A 19,752-nucleotide genomic window follows, 5' to 3' on the forward strand; every position below is an offset into this window, starting at 1 on the left:
ACGCTCTCTCTCTCGCTTGCTGGCTCTCGTCGAGGAAGCCAAAAGCGCGGCCGCGGCCGACGGTCGGGCTTTTGCCTTGCCTCCCGCTATCCCCGGCGAGAAGAGTTTCGGCCTCCACCACCGACTGCTGCAGTGCACGGCGCGCTCCCTGGCAGAAAGAATAGGATGACGTCGTCCCCTTCCTCTATCTGGAAAGCTTCCCGGCCCGCGCGGAGCGCCAGCGACGACATGGGATTGTGACACCGGCTTCATCCGTAGTCTAGCGGGGGATATCGCCCAAGTTACGGGAGGGCACCTGTTCGCAGCCGCTCGCTTCTCTCCGCCGCCGCCGCCGCCAGGCCGTTCGTGACCGCCGATGGGCACCCGTAGCAGGATCGTGGGCAGCCGGCGACTCGCGCAGTCCCTGGCGGACCTGCTGCGACGTTCCAGGCCGGTGTCGTTCACACCCTCAGCCTCGGAACAGCTGTGGTCCAAGCCGAACCAGGACTTGGCGCCGTCGCTGCAACGCGGCGCAGCATCTTCCGAGGATGAGGCCGCGTCGTCCGCCGCGCTCTGGGAGCTGTACAGGGCGCCCCTGCAACAGGGCGACCGCAGGTGAGGTCTCCACTGTGCTGTGATTGGGTGTCGCTGTTTCTTTAGTGGAAACGGGTTCGCGCTGGTGTTAGTTACGGCCCGGTCCGGCGTGTCGTATACGTCATCGAAAGCAAGCGGGAAAAGGCGATTCGGGATAAGCCTTTTTGAAAGACTGCTATAAATGGTGTTTGCGGGCAGGAAGTGTAAGAAAGCTTCGTCTCTTGTTCACAGAGCTGCCTTATGCCTGGATTCGCCAAGATCCAGCTTGATGAACGCGACGATGCACGGCTTTGACATAGTACAAACTGTTAGTGCAGTACAACATTCCGATTTCGTGCTGGCGGTGAAACCGTTCTCTGCGACACACATATCGTGACGAATGTTACGGGTTTCCCCGTTTCTTTTTTCGCCGCAAACCGTGCGTGTAACTGTATACCGGGGGACACAGAGCGTGTATGTCTTTCCTGAGCGATCCATTCATACTCAAGGTAACTTCGCATACGATCGGAGCGCCTGCCTGGCTAGTGTGCTGCTTCCCTGGGAACGCCTAGAAACAGCTGCATTCATGTATACAAGGAAAGCGGGCTGCTGCTGGCATTGTTTGCCCGCATAGCGCCCAGACGGCTGGGTCATTTTCCTTGTCTTTGCGACGCAAGCCTGACTCGAGTTTCACGTGGATGTCCTTGTTTTTGTAGCTCTGACACGGGCGTCGAAAGGCGTCTTATGTAACAGTTGCGTCAGCGGCTTTTCGTCGCCTTGCGTCAACCGGTCTTTGCCACGAAGCGATCACGAAAAGCTGCTACCCGCGTTGCCACGAAGCAAGGTCAGCGCACTTTTGTACTCCTCGCTTACATGCGACATAAATTCTGGACCAGTTTGGGGGTGGTGGGCACGTTTCGAAGGCCCAGAAGGCAAGCAGATATTCGTTTTCTTGATAACGTGACTTATGGGAAGAGATTAGGCGACAGGCTACGTTGAGAAGCGCACGGGGCGACGTGTCCTCCATTACTGCATACAGGTTGATTGAGTATTTGCTCGCTGATTCCTTGGTTTAGTCGTGCGAAAACTGAGGCAAAAGGTTCAAGTAGATGGAGAGTTCAAATGATCAACTGTGGGCAAGCTAGGGATGCATCTGTCGGGAGCCGACGCTTTGACAAAGTAACTTGTCTTCGTCATGGCGACAAGTGCTTGCCTTGTTGACCTGGCGACGACCACTTGTTCACCCATTGTTGATGACTGACACACCGAAGTAACGTTACGGCGAGTTTGTCGTTAAGAAAAAAAAAAAAACATTGTTGGCAATTACTTGAAGTGCGGCTGAATGGACATTCCTGCATATAAGTGCACGTTAACTAACTCTAGTAGCGCTGTCGTTTTCCTCGTCCTCCAACTCCCCTTGGACGTGCTTCTGCGCCATGCTCGCGCTCGCTCGCCAAGGAATCAGTGGCTTCTGCTTGCTGGCCTGATGACCGTCTGCCAGGCACACGACACGCACAATAGGTACAGCACCTCATTTAGGTTCCTAAGTTTAAATGAGTGACACCGTAGTCCTTCACTACGTCATCCCTCATTGCCCAAGGTGTTCCTGTTCTGGGACGCTTAACACGACCGAGCAACAAAGTCGATAATTTTTCTGTATCAATCAGTCAACCAGATGATGAATCAGATGATTCGGCTGACCAATACACGCACGGCCTAAATGTAATATCGTTGACACCACCCACAAGCCGATTCTACAATTCTTGTGGAAGGTAACTGCTGCCTGTTTGAAGAGCACGCGTGCCGTGAAGGGTGGGGTTGGTGCCGGAGTGCGGTCACTATTTTTGCCTCGTATTGGAGAAAAGGTTCTCGAAGTGACTGCAAATTTGACAGACTCCAACCGGATTTGTAGTCGGAGTGGAACAGGAATTCAAGAAAGCCTGGAATATCATAATTATGCTGCACATTCCAGCACACTTCTCATGTTTTTTTTTTTTTTTCCTTAGGCCGCACTTATAGGGTAAGATGTCATCTCTAGACGGCAGTTTTACGTTGGAAAGCAACATTGCTGATAGTTGAGTTACAAAATTTTCAGACTGAACATGTAGTAGCTGAACTATGGCACAACTCTCCAGGAAAACTGCATGCCGAGAAGGCCGAGTTAGTATTTTTTTATTTTCTTTGTAATTTGTTGCCTTGTTTTAGTATTCAGGTGTAGACTTATTTAGGATATTGGGATAGCTGGCTGCTTAATAGACAAACCTCTCATGCCTTTGATGTGATTAAAGAGCGCAACAAAGCAGACGTGGCACGAAAAAAAGGAAGAAGCGTAGACAGGGGACAAGCTCTTGTTTCCGTTTCTTTCTACGCGAAAGAAATCAGATTCCTCGAGGTCATGTATATCAGAAAGTGAAATTCTTTTTTTTTTCGTTTCCATTATCGCACCTGCGCATGCGCGCATCGTATATATATATATATATATATATATATATATATATATATATATATATTTCATAACGACGTTGTCGAATAAACTGCTGACAGTAGCGCTTGTCCCGTTTTTACCCTTTTGTTTCGAGCCGTGTATTCTTTTTATATCTCGCTTTTAATCATGTCATATACGCACCAACTAGACCCTATGAAAGTCCTTTTATCACATGCTTTGATGACCATTAAATAAATGTAGATGGTAGCTCAGTGGTGTGCAAACAAGCGGAACGTGGTGCTTTCGTTAAATCCTGAGGCGAAGACCGTGGCATAATGATTTAGCGTAGCGCGACGCGAAAGCGTTCTGATGTGTTCGTGCGAAGTCGCAGCTGTGGCGTGCGTTCGCGCAAACAACGCTACCTTCTTCTCACTGATTGCCAAGTCGTCCGACTGCTATGTCAGAACCTGGCACGATTTGCTTCTTGATTTGCGTGTTGCGTTCGGGATCGCGGTCTTGAATGAAAGTCCGTAAGGGCTGTACCGTAAGACGTATGAGAGGCCTTGGCCAGACTGTAAATTGCCTACAGTACTCGTGGCAGTGAGTTTCCTTTCTTAAAAAAAAAAAAAGGGGGGGGGGGGTGTCGCGGAGTGGAGTTTGTGGCCTTTTTCTGTTCCATAGTTCATCTATACCATCCGGAGTCGTAGGTGGCAAGTCCGGTTAAATCATTCAGCACTAATTCAACAGCCCATCTCTCATGTGAATATATTTTACAAGTCCCTGTGACTGTACATCCTGCTGTAGGTCATGTATCCTTAACTTTAGCGTTCAGCTTTACGCTTGAGCGCCTGATCTGAGATGTGCCATTATGCAGTTGTTACCAAAGGGTATATGCGTTCTGCTGTACCCTTTTACCAGCGTCGAAAGCGAACGCAGGGTTACCAAAGGGAACTCGTCTTGCCGTTAACCCGCTTTAACCGTTTGGTGCACAAAGATTATTAATAGAGCCCGCGAAGACACCTGCCCGCCAAGGTCAGCTTCGAAGGGAGAAGCCCTTGTGACGCTGATAAGCCGCTCGCCGCCTGACCTACATTGCGGTGTATGCAAAGTGACGTGGAGCCTCACGGGCGTCGAGGTCGTACGCTCTGTGCACTGCATGCCGCGTGAGAGTGCAAGAAAGGGTGGAAGAGCGGCGCTGCTTATCCAGAGAAAGGTCGGGCGACGTACGTTTGTCGCTTTGTGATTGCTGGAGTGGCAGGAAAGGGGGCGCGCGGGCTTTTTCCCCTGTCAGAATGGGAAGCTACGGAAAAGGCCGTTAACAAGGCACGTGAGCGTATTATTTTAGCCGTCTGCGCGGAATACGCCTCACTAAATTTTTTTTTCTTGACTGACGTGCGACGCAAATGGTCGATGTGTTAAGGCTACCAACGTAACCGACGAACGGGACGCTAAAGAGGAATATTTTCCGCCTGTATTAAGAAAAACATGCTTGTGAAATTGCAAAACGGTCGCTCTCAATGTGAGAGAAGGCTTGGTGAGCCAGATAAGAAACTACAACCAAAGGCGGGTGGTGGTCGTCGCCTGTAATCTCCAGCACCTGGTCGCCGTGACGTTCCGCCATATGTTTGTGGCATTCCGCCATCTTGGCGTGTTGAGCCAATCGGAGAAGACGTAGCCACCTCATTGTACAATCAGAGAAGACAAGATGGCGGATTCGACAATATGGCGGAATTTGACGACGCCCAGGATAGCATCGCCGGTTCCAGTTAAATGGCTATCAGAAAATTATTGCATTGCATTGCAGATTAATGAATGTCTCAATATCAAATTAATAAGTTTCACGAGTGTTTTTATTTTATTTTAATCAATTCTTTTTCTTTCTCGCCAAATGGTCCAAAAGCGAGGCTATACAGATTGAAATTCGTGACGTTACAGTGACGGGCCGACGCTGACGTTACTACGGCGCGAAATTCAATAAAGCGAAGTCCGCGAGCTTCATTCTCCAGTTATAATCAAGTTTATCCCCCCAAATAAATGGAAGTAGGCCTTTTAAAGTATACTTTGGGGGTCTGGACTGATTTCTGTATCCTTTTCAGGCTGACTACGTTGGCCTTGAAGGGCGTACTGATTGTGTCCTCCCCTTTTTAACGCCTTCGTCATGCATGTCATGATAGCGTCAGAGGACGGTATTATCACCGATGCATCGAAGACTTAATCCGTGAGCTAAGAGGACACGGATATTTCCACTAAACGTTCCAAGTTATCTCACATGAGCAAGAATCTGAGCAGCTTTGCATTAGGCGAGAAACAAAGATCGCGATAGCTATAACACAGCTTGACACAACCGCCGCTCCTGGCTTTTCCTTTTACAGCGTCCCACTTCGGCACAGTACTAAGGTGCACGTGCAAGTATTTATTTCTTCAGGATTTTCGCCGCCAGCGCTCTTTCATCGAGCTGCGTGGAAAGTTTATTTCTGCACAACAAAGTCTTCGTTGTCTAGAAATAACCTTCCTACATATCGCGATGGAACGGATGATAGACGGCACACCAAGTGGCTTTCCCACACATCTAACTTGCCCTAACCAAAATGGCTGCGTTCACGCTAGTAGCACTGTAAAAGCCGAGACACGCGTTTTGAACATTTGGACGGCGCGGTGAACGGATGAGTGGTAGGAATGGTTTCACCAGCCCCAATGCTGGCACGGAGTTTGAATGGAGTGCATGCGCGCACTCGTACACGTTTAATTATCGTGACCACTTGTGTTACGTCCTACCAGGATCACGTGACTCTAAATTCCCGAGAAGTGTCTCTCGCCGAGCTGTAAGTGTAAAATACTTTAATGTAAAATCAGGATGGCAACGAATGGCCGTGTACAGTCCATTTCGTTCGAGTGCTATCTCTACAGCCGGAGCCCTTTTACTTTGAGTTGCACCTTCAAACAGTAGTGTACCTCGGCGAATCACCCACCGTCGAATATTTTTCTTCGACTCTCATACGATAACTCTCATATACTCAAGCACGTGACCACTCGCCGACACTCGTCGCACAGCTTTTTAATGCGGGTGAGGGCATTGACCAAGTGGCACCTCTGCGAATGGGTGAATCGGAACTTGCATCACTAGTACGTAAATATTATGTCCCTGCTGTATACGCTGGGTGTGGGAGTTTCGTCAAACGTTAATTCCCCCCTTCCTTTTGTGCATCCCAATGTAGAGATGGAATTATTATTATTATTATTATTATTATTATTATTATTATTATTATTATTATTATTATTATTATTATTATTATTATTACGCGAGCGAAAATAAGCGAAGCCGAATGAAACAACTACGGCGGCACCAAGTACGTGTCATTAATTGGCTGCGCACCTAAGCTGCCTCGCAAAAGCAGCTCTTTCGCAGAACCCAAACTCCGTAAACTTTTGTCGCGAACACCTGGCTAGATCAGGAAAGCAAGCGAGACCGAAAACCTGTTGGTTTTATCACCGTTTTTCAGAGAGTTTCGGTGCGTGCGGTGCAGTATGCTGAAACCGAATGCCAGGCATATGAGCCGGCGCTTGCGCAAATGACCGCGTGCAAGGGCGAACCCTTCGGGTCCTGGCGCGTGAGGTCACTCTCGCCAACCCGTGTGTCAAGGACAACAGCGGCAAAGCGCAGTCTGGCGACGAAGTCGCGCGAGAGTTGATACGCAGCGACGAAGGAGCTGGCTCAGCGCCACGCAGTCTCCCTCTCCCCGGCGTCCTCTCACCGAAAGCGCGCCGTTTCCACCCGGTGTCGAAATCGAATTCAAACCTTCCCCGGATGCTCTCACTCTCTCTCTCTCTATCAATCTCTCTCTCTCTATAGTTGCCAAGCAATGCTCGAGACAACGCTGAGGACAATAGAAAAGACGACGACGCTCTCTGACGGCCCGCGGACTGGTTTTGCGTCTTGTATGCCTTGTATGCCAGTTGTAAATATTCTGTAACTATAATTTAAACCCCTCTTTCCCCGTAACATTTTGGTGGAGGTGCTGGGTATTTTGATAGCTCGGCCAACGCTGCGAGTTCCAAGAACTGCGACAGTGGCGAGGAATATGTCCGACGCGTCCACAGCAGAAGTCCTGTCATCAGAGGTGCGCCATTCCTCCGGGTTTCGATAAGGAGGACGAGCGTGCGAACTTCGTGGTAGAGGGGGTATGCCGAGTGAACGGTAGTTGGGTCTGTGGACTGGGCTAAGTGACCGGAGTCCGACATTGGCCAACTCTTGCCGTACAACGGTCTGAATAAGAGATATTCTTGCTTGGGAATTGTCTGGGGCGCGAATCTGGGAAGAAACTGGAGATGCAGCTTCAATCTCCCGGCGGACGATGCGCAAAATACTGTGGGATGCAGCCGGCGCGGGTGGGAGATGGAGGTCTTCGCAGTTAGATGTTGCAGCCGTATTAGGAAGGCGAGAAAAGTTGTGAGCAAATACGACGGCTTTTGGCTTCTTCGAAGCGGTGGCATTCAGCAATGATGTCCTGCACTGTCCTGTCCTGCACAGATATATACCTCGTAGTCGTAGCGTCATTCACCAGTTGACGAAGACCGCTTGCCAGCGCCCATCATCAGCGTCAGGCTCGTAGCCAACAAAGAGATAGAAAAATAAAAACAAAGGAAGGACAGGAATGTTAACCAGAGGATATTTCCCGTTGGCTACCCTGTACTAGGGAAGGGGAAAAGGGTACGAAAGATTCGATAAAAAGAAGCGAAGACGTGAACAATATAAAGCCTTCTGTGAAGGCGCTATCACATAACCTGTAAAGGAGCCACATTGTCATACTAAGTGTTAATGTCCCGATGAGACATAGAACGTCGCACAGTGAACTGTGTCGCACAGTCTCGTCGCACGATCCGGTATCCTTTAGGTAACGCAGCAGCGCCTGTAGAGCGACTCGCGCTGATGGTCATAGCCAGTAGACTTTGCATGACTACTAAAATGATTTTCTCCTTTTTGACCGAAACCTGTAATTGTCGTGTCGGCATTACAGAAGTTGGTCATGGCGACGCCTAGGGTATGTACGAGCCTAGGGTATTAATAAGCTCCAATAACGTCCACATGCATTGGTCGCCTGAGGTTGCCATCGTCGTCGGCAGGCTGGCTGGCTTTTGATGGTTTGGGTGGCTGGAGGGGTTGTTTTATGTAAGACTTGTACTTTTTTTTTTTTTTGTGACGAACGCTGTGTGGCGAATACGATGAGTTTGGCGTTCCTGTACAGCCGCACTCCTTCCTCCTGTTCACGTCGCCGTTCATTGTACCTAGACTGTCACGTGATCTGTTACTTTTATCTCGAGGAAGGCTTGCTCCGAGGAATTGATTTATAGCTAAGGTTGTAAGGCTCGTGTTTTGCATGGATTCAACGAGTGCGCTTTGGGATATCTCTTGTCGTGTACTTAGCCGGCAACCATATCTGGGTGTGGCACTGTACCTAAGGCCGCCTCGTACTAGAGGTGGGAAGCTTTCCATTTGCAAGGCTTAACTAGTTTATATACTAAATGGAAGGAGACGGTATACTTATGATGAACTTGTGAGCGAGGTGTGTTTCATCATGAGCTTCCGTGTGCTGTATAACACGGCCGTAGTTTTTTTTTTTTTTTTCTGTGATATAATACTTAAAGCGAAGTGTCGGTAGTGCTTCGCGGCGGGAGATGTGAGGGGAGGGCGAAGGTGTTGGGAAGCGGTCACTTGACGCCGCTGGCATGTCTGGCCAAATATGAAGTGCCAGACATTTCTCAGATTCTTGAGTGGTAAAGGATACGACAGCCTTTCCCTGTTGCCCTTGAAAACCTTCAGAGTATTATTGCTTCCACGCTGGTCCAACAAAGTTGGATTGTAACGCACCCCAGTCGAAAAATACACCAGCATGGTCTGGTGTGTTCTGGTGTACACACCAGCATGGTCTGGTGTCATCTGGTGTGCACACCAGGATGCTTTAGTGCTGCCTGACGTGCACACCAGACTAGTGCCTTGGTTTATATAGGTCATTTCTGCTCTTTGTATGATTAAGACTTTTTAATGCTTCGCGTAATGGAAGGTCGTGCCTGCGCCAACGTTCAACATGTATTGCTGTGCCATCCGAGTTATTTTTTTTTAATCCATGATTTCGCAGTTCTTGATTCCCGTAGCAGTTCGCTCGTTTTCGCTAAATTTGGGTGCTGCCAGCTGCTTTCGGAAAGCGTTCGCCAAATATCGTTTATTTGTTCGCAACGCATCGTTCGGCAAATTCCTAGTTTTAGGTTTAGGTTTTAGGCTTTTCGGTTTTCAACGAGAAGCAAATATATAGCTTGCGACTTCCGCTATATCTTGTCTCGGGAAAAAAGAAAAAGGTGGGATACCAAGAAAGCTAAACGCAGGAATGTATATGCACTGTTGCTTCTTTGCGCGCTGCAGATTCGCCAACCGTGACGAAGGAGTACTGATACGGAACGGAAATGTCCTCGTGACACTAAGTCTTAAAAAAAGAAAGAAAAATATAAACACCCGAAGGTATTCTGACCTAAGGAAGCAGTAGCATACGTATCTGTGTGACGAGCGTGTCGCTGTGACGTCAAAACCTGATATGCGTCACTGTGACGTCGAAACCGTCTATGAAGGAGTGTTCGAAAATGCTTTGACATGCGACATACGGCAAAGAAAAGGAAACAAAAGAACAATGGAAAACAGTTACTCTATTGCTCAAACATTGCCATTGACGGCGTGTTTTTGAAAAAAAAAAAAACAATGGGTCAGGCGAAGCATATGTTTTCAAGAGCTTATAAGTGCAAATTGTGTAGGAAAGAACACGCCACCCTAGAACACATGCTATGGGATTGCGCGCATGTTCAAGATAAAAATGCAGTCTCCCCAGAACAGCTTGGGGCGCGGTGGAAAGCCGCGCTGATCAGTTCAGATCTGCAAGATCAACTATGGGCCATCCAGCGAGCTCGAGAGGCGGCCGGGAGACAGGGTCTCTCTATACCACCCCTGGCGCGGCCTAGGCCCAGGCCTCAATCCGCTGGTCTCAATAAAGTTGTTTCACTCACTCACTCACTTTTAAATTGAAAGCACGGGAAGTCCAGCCTAGATAGCAGACGACGACCCGCGCTGATTTGTTACGCGTAGTTATCACACACACACACACACACACACACACACACACACACACGCACACGCACACGCACACGCACACGCACACGCACACGCACACACGCACACGCACACACACATGCACGCACACACATGCACGCACACATGCACGCACACACACACACATGCACGCACACACACACACATGCACGCACTTACGTCGTCACATGCACGCACTTACGTACGTACGTTCGAATACTATACATACATATGCTTTACTAATTAGACACGGCGAGACACGGTTACTGAATTTGCCTGCAATTAGATTCCATGATGGTGTTTACGTACTGCGTAATCTCTACCTTTGCATGTGTATTTTGTGCTTGATATTCGTATCTTGACGCATTAGTCTGAAGAACCACGCGCTGATGACTACGGTGCATGTATGCAGTGATCACATGCTTATATAAATATGAATATGATGGCGCCGTTTAGCTGCGGCACCAAATGCGTATCTTGCGACCGGGCGTAAAGGGAACTGGCGACAATCTCCCACGCGAAAGGACGAAAGCGGGAAGGCAGCGCGGGAGGGAGGGGGTGCGACTTCTACTCTTCTGGCAAGTGCGTACTTGAACTTAGCGCGGCTGCGGGCTGTCGCGCGCACCGTATCTTGAAAGCGATCTCCACACGGCTCTTACTTTTGTATGCGCTGTGCTTTCGCCGCTCACTTTCCGTCGAAGCGATAGACCGCACGAACTTTCACTCGCTGCTGCAGCCGCGCTTGCTCACGCCAGTGTTTTGACAGTGGTTGTCTGCGGTCATCGAGTATGAATCTATTCATGTTTGCTTGTGCGCGCTGACACCGTGCTTGTTAATTCAGTTAGTAAGCGAATGCGTCGAAGTTTATGCAGCTGATAAAACCACTATTCTTACTCCGTACAGCTCTCTACTACTTTGCTATGTAATTGATGCTTCGCCTTTCGGGTGAAACTGGGACGTTTTTTCTAAAAAATGAAATAGAGCTGGTCAAGTAGCATTTTAGTTCGTCTTGTAATACAATACAGTAATGTATTTTATAATGAATCATTGATTACTATATAGTGACAGAATTTAAATGAGGAGTGCCTTTGTCATCGGGCAAGTACTTGAATGTCCCGGGGGAGTCTAATCGTGCCCTGCATTTACCTCAATTTCTCGATTACTAAGGCTCTGTCCGCGATAATATTGACGCCTTAGAGATACTCGAATACTAATCCATCACTTTAGCTTGACTTAGTATTTGCATTTATAGTCCCTTTAAATTACGTGGCAACTCAAAACATGCCATTTTTTGAGCTGCCGTTTTTTTGGGTGAGCACGTCTCCAAAAATCCACACCAACTGTACTCGATCCCAGTTCCTTGCAGCACCGTGGGAGCTATATCAGAGTGGCAATACTAGCTGAGTCATCGCGATTTCTTGCTGGCAGTGCTCGACCCCAGCGTGGCATGACATCAAAGACGAAATGAAATGATCAAGTTCAGCACTCGCAGCCGAAATGCTGCTTAAAACACGTCCTCAGGTATAGGCCACACAGAAAACGAAAAGGAAAGAAAAAGAAAGAAGAGGGAGAAAGTGACACATCCCTATAGAGACGCACCCGCGAAACGTAATCCAGACGCCGGCATTTACGACACTTCACCACCGGCCGACTCACTGCATCACCGCTCTCATAATTTCCCCGAGCTATCCGCCGTTCATCAGCCACACCATACATGGTCCTTCCAGGCTCCCGGGTTTAGCTGGCTCTTCACGCACGCGATGCGCGGTGTTTGTACGGACGCCGACAGGTCCGGCCGGCTGGGCGTTTCCTTCGAACGTCACGGAGTAGGAGGCGAACGTATCTCACACATTCGAATGGCTTTGTGCGTTCGCCTTCCTTCACTCTGTCGCGTCGCATCGCAACCTTGGAAAGTGCCGCCGCTCCGACACCACCCCCTTCCTCCGACGTCGGCCCCCTCTTTGTCGGTGTGCGTATGTGCGAGCTCCGCTATATGCTGGTGACGTCACAGCGGGACGGCACCCCCACCGAGCTTTGACTGCCATGCATTCGGCGGCGGCGGCGCAAGGTCGCTTTGCGGAGCATAACTTCCCGTCGTCTCAATGAATAGCGAGCTTTCTGGTCGCTCGTCAACACCCGCACACCCCGGAGAGACATACACTCTCCGTCCGGCTCAGCCGAGCGAGCAACTACGCAGTCGAGCCGGGACGTCGAAACAGTGCACACCGACCGCGTAGTACATCCACTGCGTTGTGCTGCTTTTTGTTGGCCTCCAGAGAATCCGGAGTGGATTTGAACGAGAATTCTCGCGCCCGTACGGTGTCACTGATTGATTTCTACGAGTCGGAGTTTTTCTTTTTTGTTGACCTCCCCGCCACAGCAGCCGTATCATAGTTACTAGCAGTCGTGGTATGGAAGTTGAGGCGCAAGTGCAACGCTTTCTGTGTGGAAGGACGAGGTATGTTTGTGTCTTAACTTTCCCTTTTCTCTCTCTCTCTCTCTCTCTCTGTCGGGCCACTGTTTAACGCACAGGTACGTTCGGCAAGCTCAGATTAATGTCGCCTAATCGGTTGTATTCGACCTTGTTGATTAAAGAGAAACACTAAACCTTTTTAGATTAATAAAGTATTCTTGGAAAATGTTTTCGTTAATTTCAGGATAGTAGGTCAGTTATTAGAAGAGAAAATGAAGGTTGTATGGTTCCATTGCTTTTGAATTTGGCGCCGAAACACAAGCGCCGGTATACGTCAGTTTGAGGTCTCGAACTTCTAAGTACTTTTGTCGTATTTGGGCCGCGTTTTCTCGGTGAAAGCTCCCAAAACTGAATCTTTGGCTTCCTTATAACACAATCTGTACCCGTTATTACCGATAAAAAAAATCAACTAGGCCTTAGCAGACGCCGTCACAATCGACGACTTCACGAGGAGCTGTTGCAGAAACTTCAAGGCGCCGTTGCCACCTGTCTTTCCGTTTTGCGCCATTTCTGGTTTACCAAGGCTCTTCTCGCAGTAATAGTGGCGCTTTTGGTATTGTAGAATATTTATTAATGCAGAGGAAATCATTTTTTTTCTCTTTAGTGTCCCTTTAAAAGTTACTTAAAAAAAAAAGAATATTGCTGGGCCCTTGTCCGGACATACGAATGAAGCGTCCCAAGAAGGCTCTGTTAGAATTTTTCATTAACATGGTTTAGATTCAACGCTGCGAACGGGTCCTTCGGGCAGGAATGTGTATACAGTCGCATCCTACTGTCTGTCGTTATCATCACTCCCCCATAGCACTCTTTGTCCCCTTCCCTCTGAGCAGAGTAGTAGGCGGGATTACTATTCCATCAGGCAGATCTCTCTGCGTTTCCTCTAATAAATTCTCATTTGTCTCTCTCTTTCGCTGTCTCATTATTTTGAGATTTCCAGGAAGCTTGAATTTCATTGAACATGGGCAACATACGGGTATACAAAGGTACAGCTTTCCGTCTCTCGAGCGTTATTGTTCTTAAAGGCCCTTGAAGTTTTAGCTGGGAGTTGTATAACTTGCCGAGGTAAGCGTAACCTGCAACACAAGAACGTTTGGTCGTGCACGCAGCGACCTGTGAGAAGGAAGTGAGAACACTTCCTTCAAAACTCTTTGACGAGCGACATTGCAGGATCGCGAAATCCCGAGCAGCAGCTCTCTCGTGCGGTGCTTCGAGCTTTCGTTGCCGTGCACCAGTCCGTTCAATTCCTTATAGCCTCCGCGACCCTGTAACACTTTCGCGCATTTGCATGCGCCGTATGTATAGCTGGCTTACCGCACAGCTGTTTTGCACCGCTCGCGTTGGCAACCTTTCCGTCTCTCCCGGTGTCGTTTTGATTTGTTCCTTTTATTTATTTATTTTTTCTCTCCGTTGCCGCCGAAAGGGGGCTACCGCTGGAAATAGCGGGCGCTTTCTCGGATCTAAATATAGTCCCACTTCGTTGCCCCCAGCTTGTGGTTTCGCAGTTTCCATGATTTGACGTCGTGTGTTTTGCGTGCGACTCATGTCAGAGAAATCTTGTCGCCAGGCTGAAGCGGCAAGCTAGCCGTCTTTTGATAGTAGTCTGTGTGTAGGCTTCGTGCGGTGGACAGCGCGCTGCTAATTGTGCTTCGTTGTTAGGAGTCGAATGGGAACGATGCGTCAGCCTCTGCACTTGGGAGCGGCCCTACGCATGGCGCCAAGGTAGGCCTCGGACTGAGTCGGCTGTGTGTTGTTAGTATCGCGGGTGACAAAAAAAGGTCGCCGTGTCTTAAGCTCCTTTCTTTTTAAGCGCCGTGAAGTGGCGGCGCTTCGAAATGTTTTGAAGAGCACATTCGCGCATTTACACTGCAATTTATTGTAATTTGTGTTTTATAACAATTCCATGCATGCACCACCGCAATAAGGTCCATTGGAAGTCAGGAGTGAATTGCAGCAGTTGAAAAACAGCTCTCTCCTAAGCTTCGTGTGCCGTCCCTATCAATATAATAAATAGTGACCTTCTGGATCCAGCGTATACGTGTGTTTTACAGCTTAAATAGTCTTTACGTAAATGCGGCGTGCACTCAGTTGTCGCATCAAGTCTGATGCTACGTGGTGACAGCGACCAGGACCTTGTCATGTTAGTGCAGAACGCCCCCCCCCCCCCTCCCCCCCTCCTTAATTTTTCTTACATCCTTACTGTGCGATTTTCCAAGCCACGCTTTCATGTTATCTTGTAGAGTTTCCTTACAGAAAAATTTAAAAAAAAAATACGCCGCATGATTGCATCATGTGATCATATGGGTTCATCTCATCATATGATTCAATAATCTCGTATGATCTTTAAACGAACATAACCCGCCGCGGTGGCTTAGCGGCTATGTTGTTGGGCTGCTAAGCACGAGGTCGCAGGATCAAACCCCGGCTGCGGCGGCCGCATTTCGATGGGGCCGAAATGAGAGAAAAAAAAAAAAAAAAAAAACACGCGCGTGTTTCGTGCATTGGGGGTACGTTAAAGATCCCATGGTGGTCAAACTTAATCCGGAGTCTCCCATAACGGTGTTACTCATAATGAAATCGTGGTTTTGGCACGTAAAACCCCAGAATCCATTTACGCGAATTCATTTACGGGTTTCTAATACGGGATCTTGTATATTATGGCTTATTGGATATAAGGCCTATTGGGGAACGGTTTCTTCTTTCGCAGTTTTTCGTTTTACTGTGATCCTTTTCCCATCCCAGTCATGGATAACATTGGACCATTATCAAATGACAGCGACCTGTGCGTTTTTGTTTTCGCTCTTTAAGGCACATACAAACGCGGGATAAGGGACTCAATACATCCAAAGTATATTATCAAAGAAACTCCACCTAAAATGCCGGGCCGACTTGGTTAAATCAATTGCCTTCCTCTGATTTCAGCTTTATCAGTTTCATTCTCAATCGCCAGCTTCTTGTGAACCTACGCGTATAATTTTGATGACACCAGCTACGTGTACGAATTCTCGTGTCGCTTTCTTTTAAACGTTCGCTGTTTAGTGTTTAACATAGTCTCTTATCGCTCATTTGGCTGTACCTTGAGAGAAAAAGAGAAAACAAAAGTGCGCAGTGGCTGTCATTTCATAAAGGCCCAAGGTAAGAGGCTGGGAGTATGCGTACTATACAGCCCCTTGTACTCTGCCCGCCAGTAGCCTCTCGTTTCCACATCTGCAGCGTGACTTGCATCGTTCGAGAAAGATGACAGTGCGCTTAGATAAGGCAGCGAGTGAACTTTCTTATCTTGCTAAACGAGCAAAGTCGCTCGGGGGCAATCTTTTGCCTCTTTCTCATTTTCGTTTATATTTTTTGTTCGAGGGTAACCTCCGATTCTCGTGCTCTCTGAGGTTACGCTGCCAACTGAAGCTTGAGTGATTGTGCATCTCTAGTTGTACTACAGCAATCCTCGCTATCTCCCTTCCGTCGGCCTTTGATTCTTGCATCGTAGAGGAGTATGTAGTTGAGAGGTGTAGATAGGCGGCTATCGCCTCTTATCAACGCTTACGTGTTGCGCACAGCCAGCCAAGACCTCTTTTATATATTTTTTTAAATTTTACGTACGTAAAATCCCGATTTAGGCCTTCCTACCCGTATGGCCCCTCACCCTGCCCCCGTTGTCATAAGCAGTGCCCAATGTCGCATTTTCCTTAAAAAAAAAAAAAAGATCCAAGCGTTCGTGCCACGGTTATCACTACAGCGCTATTTTACTCCAACGCTGTTCTCTCTGCCAAGTGCCGAGTCGTAGAAACGATGACGCAGGACCTCAGCGCCACTTTTCTGCCATCGGTGGCTTTCCCCATTTCCTGCAGCGATGATAGCTTGTTTGTCAGTTGGCATCCTTTAAGGCTCGTTCACACTAGGCCGACAGGACACCGATTTTGGTCTGCCGACAGTTGGCGACAGCGTCTTCCTTCCTTTAAACTGTTGACCACAGCGTCTTCCGTCAACAGTGTCAACTGCTGTCGATAACAGTCGGCAGACCAAAATCGGTGTCGTGTCGGCCTAGTGTGAATGAGCCTTTAGCGTCATAGCAGACAACCAGAAAGAGCAGCAGGAGAGGTGTGTTTGTGGTGGATTTGACAGTAATGGGGAGGCATAGAATAAAATGGAAAAAGTAAAAAAAAAAAAAAAATAACATGCGAAAGACTTTGCATTGCGACTAACCCACTTGTTATCGTGTTCTTTGACTGTTAAAGAAATATCCGAGTATCACACTTGAACAAAAGATATCAGCACACTGCCCTATTTGTCGGGAAGGATTGTGTAGCTAATTGTCTCTCGCGCGGTTATTGTCGTACGCCTGTAACGTAAGTAACGTAGTTAAAAGCGTGTCGACTTCATGGTTTTTATTCCCGTGCGTCTGTAACGTAAGTAAGGTAGTTAAAAGCGTGTCGGACTTCATGGAATGTTTGTCAACTAAATGTGGGGATAGTGGCGATAACATTAGCTTGGCTTCGTTCTTGACGTACCGAAACGGTGGTGCCGCTGAAATAACAAGCCTTTTTGAAAAAAAAAAAAAAAAAAAAAACACGATGAAAGTATAGCGTTTAGGGTAGCTTTGAACCACGTGTGGTTATCTTACATTTAATTGCTTTTTTTTTTCGTGCTGTATGTATACTTCGCTGCGCTCCAGCAACTAAACGATTTAAAAAAAGAAAAGCTGGTATTTGAGCTCCGGCGTGGTTTGTAGGGCGTTGTTTAATGGAAATAATATTTTGAGGGCGCAACTTCTCTAGCAAGTGAGCAGCAAGCGCAATCAGTGATGACCTGCTGTCCTTCGTGCGTGTTTGTCGCTATATATATATAATGTGTGTGTGTGTGTGTGTGTGTGTGTGTGTGTGTGTGTGTGTGTGTGTGTGTGTGTGTGTGTGTGTGTGTGTGTGTGTGTGTGTGTGTGTGTGTGTGTGTGTGTGTCTCACTAGTGTTCACTTATTTGGAAGTTCACTGTATGCTTCACCTACAAACCTGTCATGACTCAGCAAGCCACAGTCATCCAACAGCAGTGCGTTTCCATATTTTGCTGAAGTGCAGAACGATATACAGTGGGGGGGAACCCGATTATAACAAAGAGGCTTATGCTTTAAAAATAGTTCCATATATCCGGTAATTCGATACACCCGAACTCGCCTCTTACGAATGTGTACGAACGTCTGTGTTGCGTTGGTTCGATATACGGATTTGTTTTCTCCGGTGAAGAACAGAAGCCAGGAACAGACACAGACAGACAAGAAACTTTATTTGGTCCTAAGGGACTACTTTGTCGTAGTCGCGGGCCGCAGCTATTCATTTATTCAAATGATAACTACGCGTAGTAGATGGTAATTTTAGCTTCTGCCTTAGTTTCCTCATCGCCATTAAGTATAGCGTTCTCGACTCGCGAAATTATGTAGGCCTAACTGCTCCGGTCCTCTTGCGTCATTGTAAGTACTGTACAATGCCGGCGCAGCACATTAACGGCAAAAGTGCATCCTAAAGCGTTGGACGAGCCAGGTCCTCGCCCGCTATAGTGGACGACCCGATATCGATATTTCCAATGTCCGGTGCATTATGAGGTAGTCATTTTACGTGGGTATCGGCCATCAAGTGTCGCCTGTCCGATATAAAGACTAATTCGTTGTATCCGGGTTCGTTGTATCCGGGTTCGTTGTATCCGGGTTCGTTGTATCCGGGTTCGTTGTATCCGGGTTCGTTGTATCCGGGTTCGTTATATACGGGTTAGACTTTATGAACAGCGCCACGGAGGAGGGATGCAAATGCAGGCGCCGAAGTCGGCGAAAACGGTATCGCGGCGCCTAGCTCAAGTGGTGCATGCAGCACGAGCCCGCAAGGCGCGTGGCTTGGCAAAGAAGCTGTACGTTTCATTTGGCGGGGAAAGAATGGAGGATAACGTCCCGGAAAAAACGTTATCAGGCCTATCGCGTGCGCGCGTGACGGGCCCTTATCGCGCACCTTTGGCCTGACAAGTTGCACGTAGCACATGACCGATCGGGGAAGCTGACGTCAGCGATCCTGGCTAGCGGTATAGAGTACGCGGCTTGCGTTGACCTTTCGCGATACCGGGTTCAGAGAGCGATAACGAACGAAAATAGACGGGACGGGCATAACGTTGGAGTGAGTGCGATTTCGTGTACATTGCTTTGGTATTTCGAAATTAATGTTGGGCGAGGAGCACTGGCCCTGTCGTGTTGATTTTAATGCATTCTAAGCGTGTTTCGTTGAGATGCTACACGACGAGAGAGAATAGCCATGAAAAGGTAGGACGAAAATAGGTATGCTGTGTTGTTCCGATCACCGTGCACAAAAGTACCTATGGGTGCCAACTGAACGGCGTATCTCGTCTTCCACTGTTTGCCGCTTATCTGTGCCTCGTATCTCACGTATCAGCGGCGCTTTCCTATGAATCTGGCATGTGGATGGTTTTTCTGGCGAGGCGATCTACATACATAGGTAAGGGGCTCCCTGTATCCTTGGCTCAAGCCCATCTTCGACGCTGGCGCAATCTAAAAGGAGCTCTCCCCAATGTTCAAGTGCGCAGCAATTCGTGTTCTTATGTAAGGAGATTATGGCAAATAGATTGACGGCATACGCAGAGGGCGGCAGTGGAGCAATTCTTCGACGTGGTGCGCAACCGAGAGAGGGGGGGTGTAGGAAATATAAGGTGCTGTCACAAGTGGAGGGACAATCGGGCAGTGAGATTGCACACCGCTACTTACCCTGTTGCTAAAGACGGTGTAAGACACTAACTAATACATTTAAAGGGAAATCATGCCGACATCACAGGAAGAGGTGAAAACGGAAACGTGTTTTCTAGTTAGACCTAACGTGTTCGCTAAAAAAAATATTATTGCATGAAAAATATATGGAAATATAGGCATCAAGAGGTGGTGCCGGTTATTCCTTTTGAAGTGAGAAACATATAAATACATCATAAGTCACACAACGTCACAACAGTGAAAGTAACATGTCATGAAACGACATTATGATAAATTCCCTAATACGAAATGTCGCCACAGAGAAATACAGTTCAATATGCCACACTGTAGATGCGCTACAGATGCACAAAATGTCACGAGAGCATAACATTGGTACAATTCGCTGTATCACAAGAAACATACATACATACATACATACATACATACA

General features: G+C 48.0%; 1 protein-coding gene across 1 annotated transcript in view; it reads left to right on the forward strand.

The window, feature by feature from the left end:
- LOC119450253 (nocturnin-like) overlaps positions 1 to 19,752 on the forward strand; it is a 26,715-nt gene continuing 6,963 nt past the window's right edge. Inside the window, 1 exon segment of the mRNA XM_037713641.2 lies at positions 1 to 594. Coding sequence (XP_037569569.1) covers positions 356 to 594 — 239 coding nt within the window. The 5' untranslated portion in view covers positions 1 to 355.

The sequence above is a fragment of the Dermacentor silvarum genome, chromosome 4 (genome assembly GCF_013339745.2).
Source record: "Dermacentor silvarum isolate Dsil-2018 chromosome 4, BIME_Dsil_1.4, whole genome shotgun sequence".
NCBI classification, from domain to species: domain Eukaryota; kingdom Metazoa; phylum Arthropoda; class Arachnida; order Ixodida; family Ixodidae; genus Dermacentor; species Dermacentor silvarum.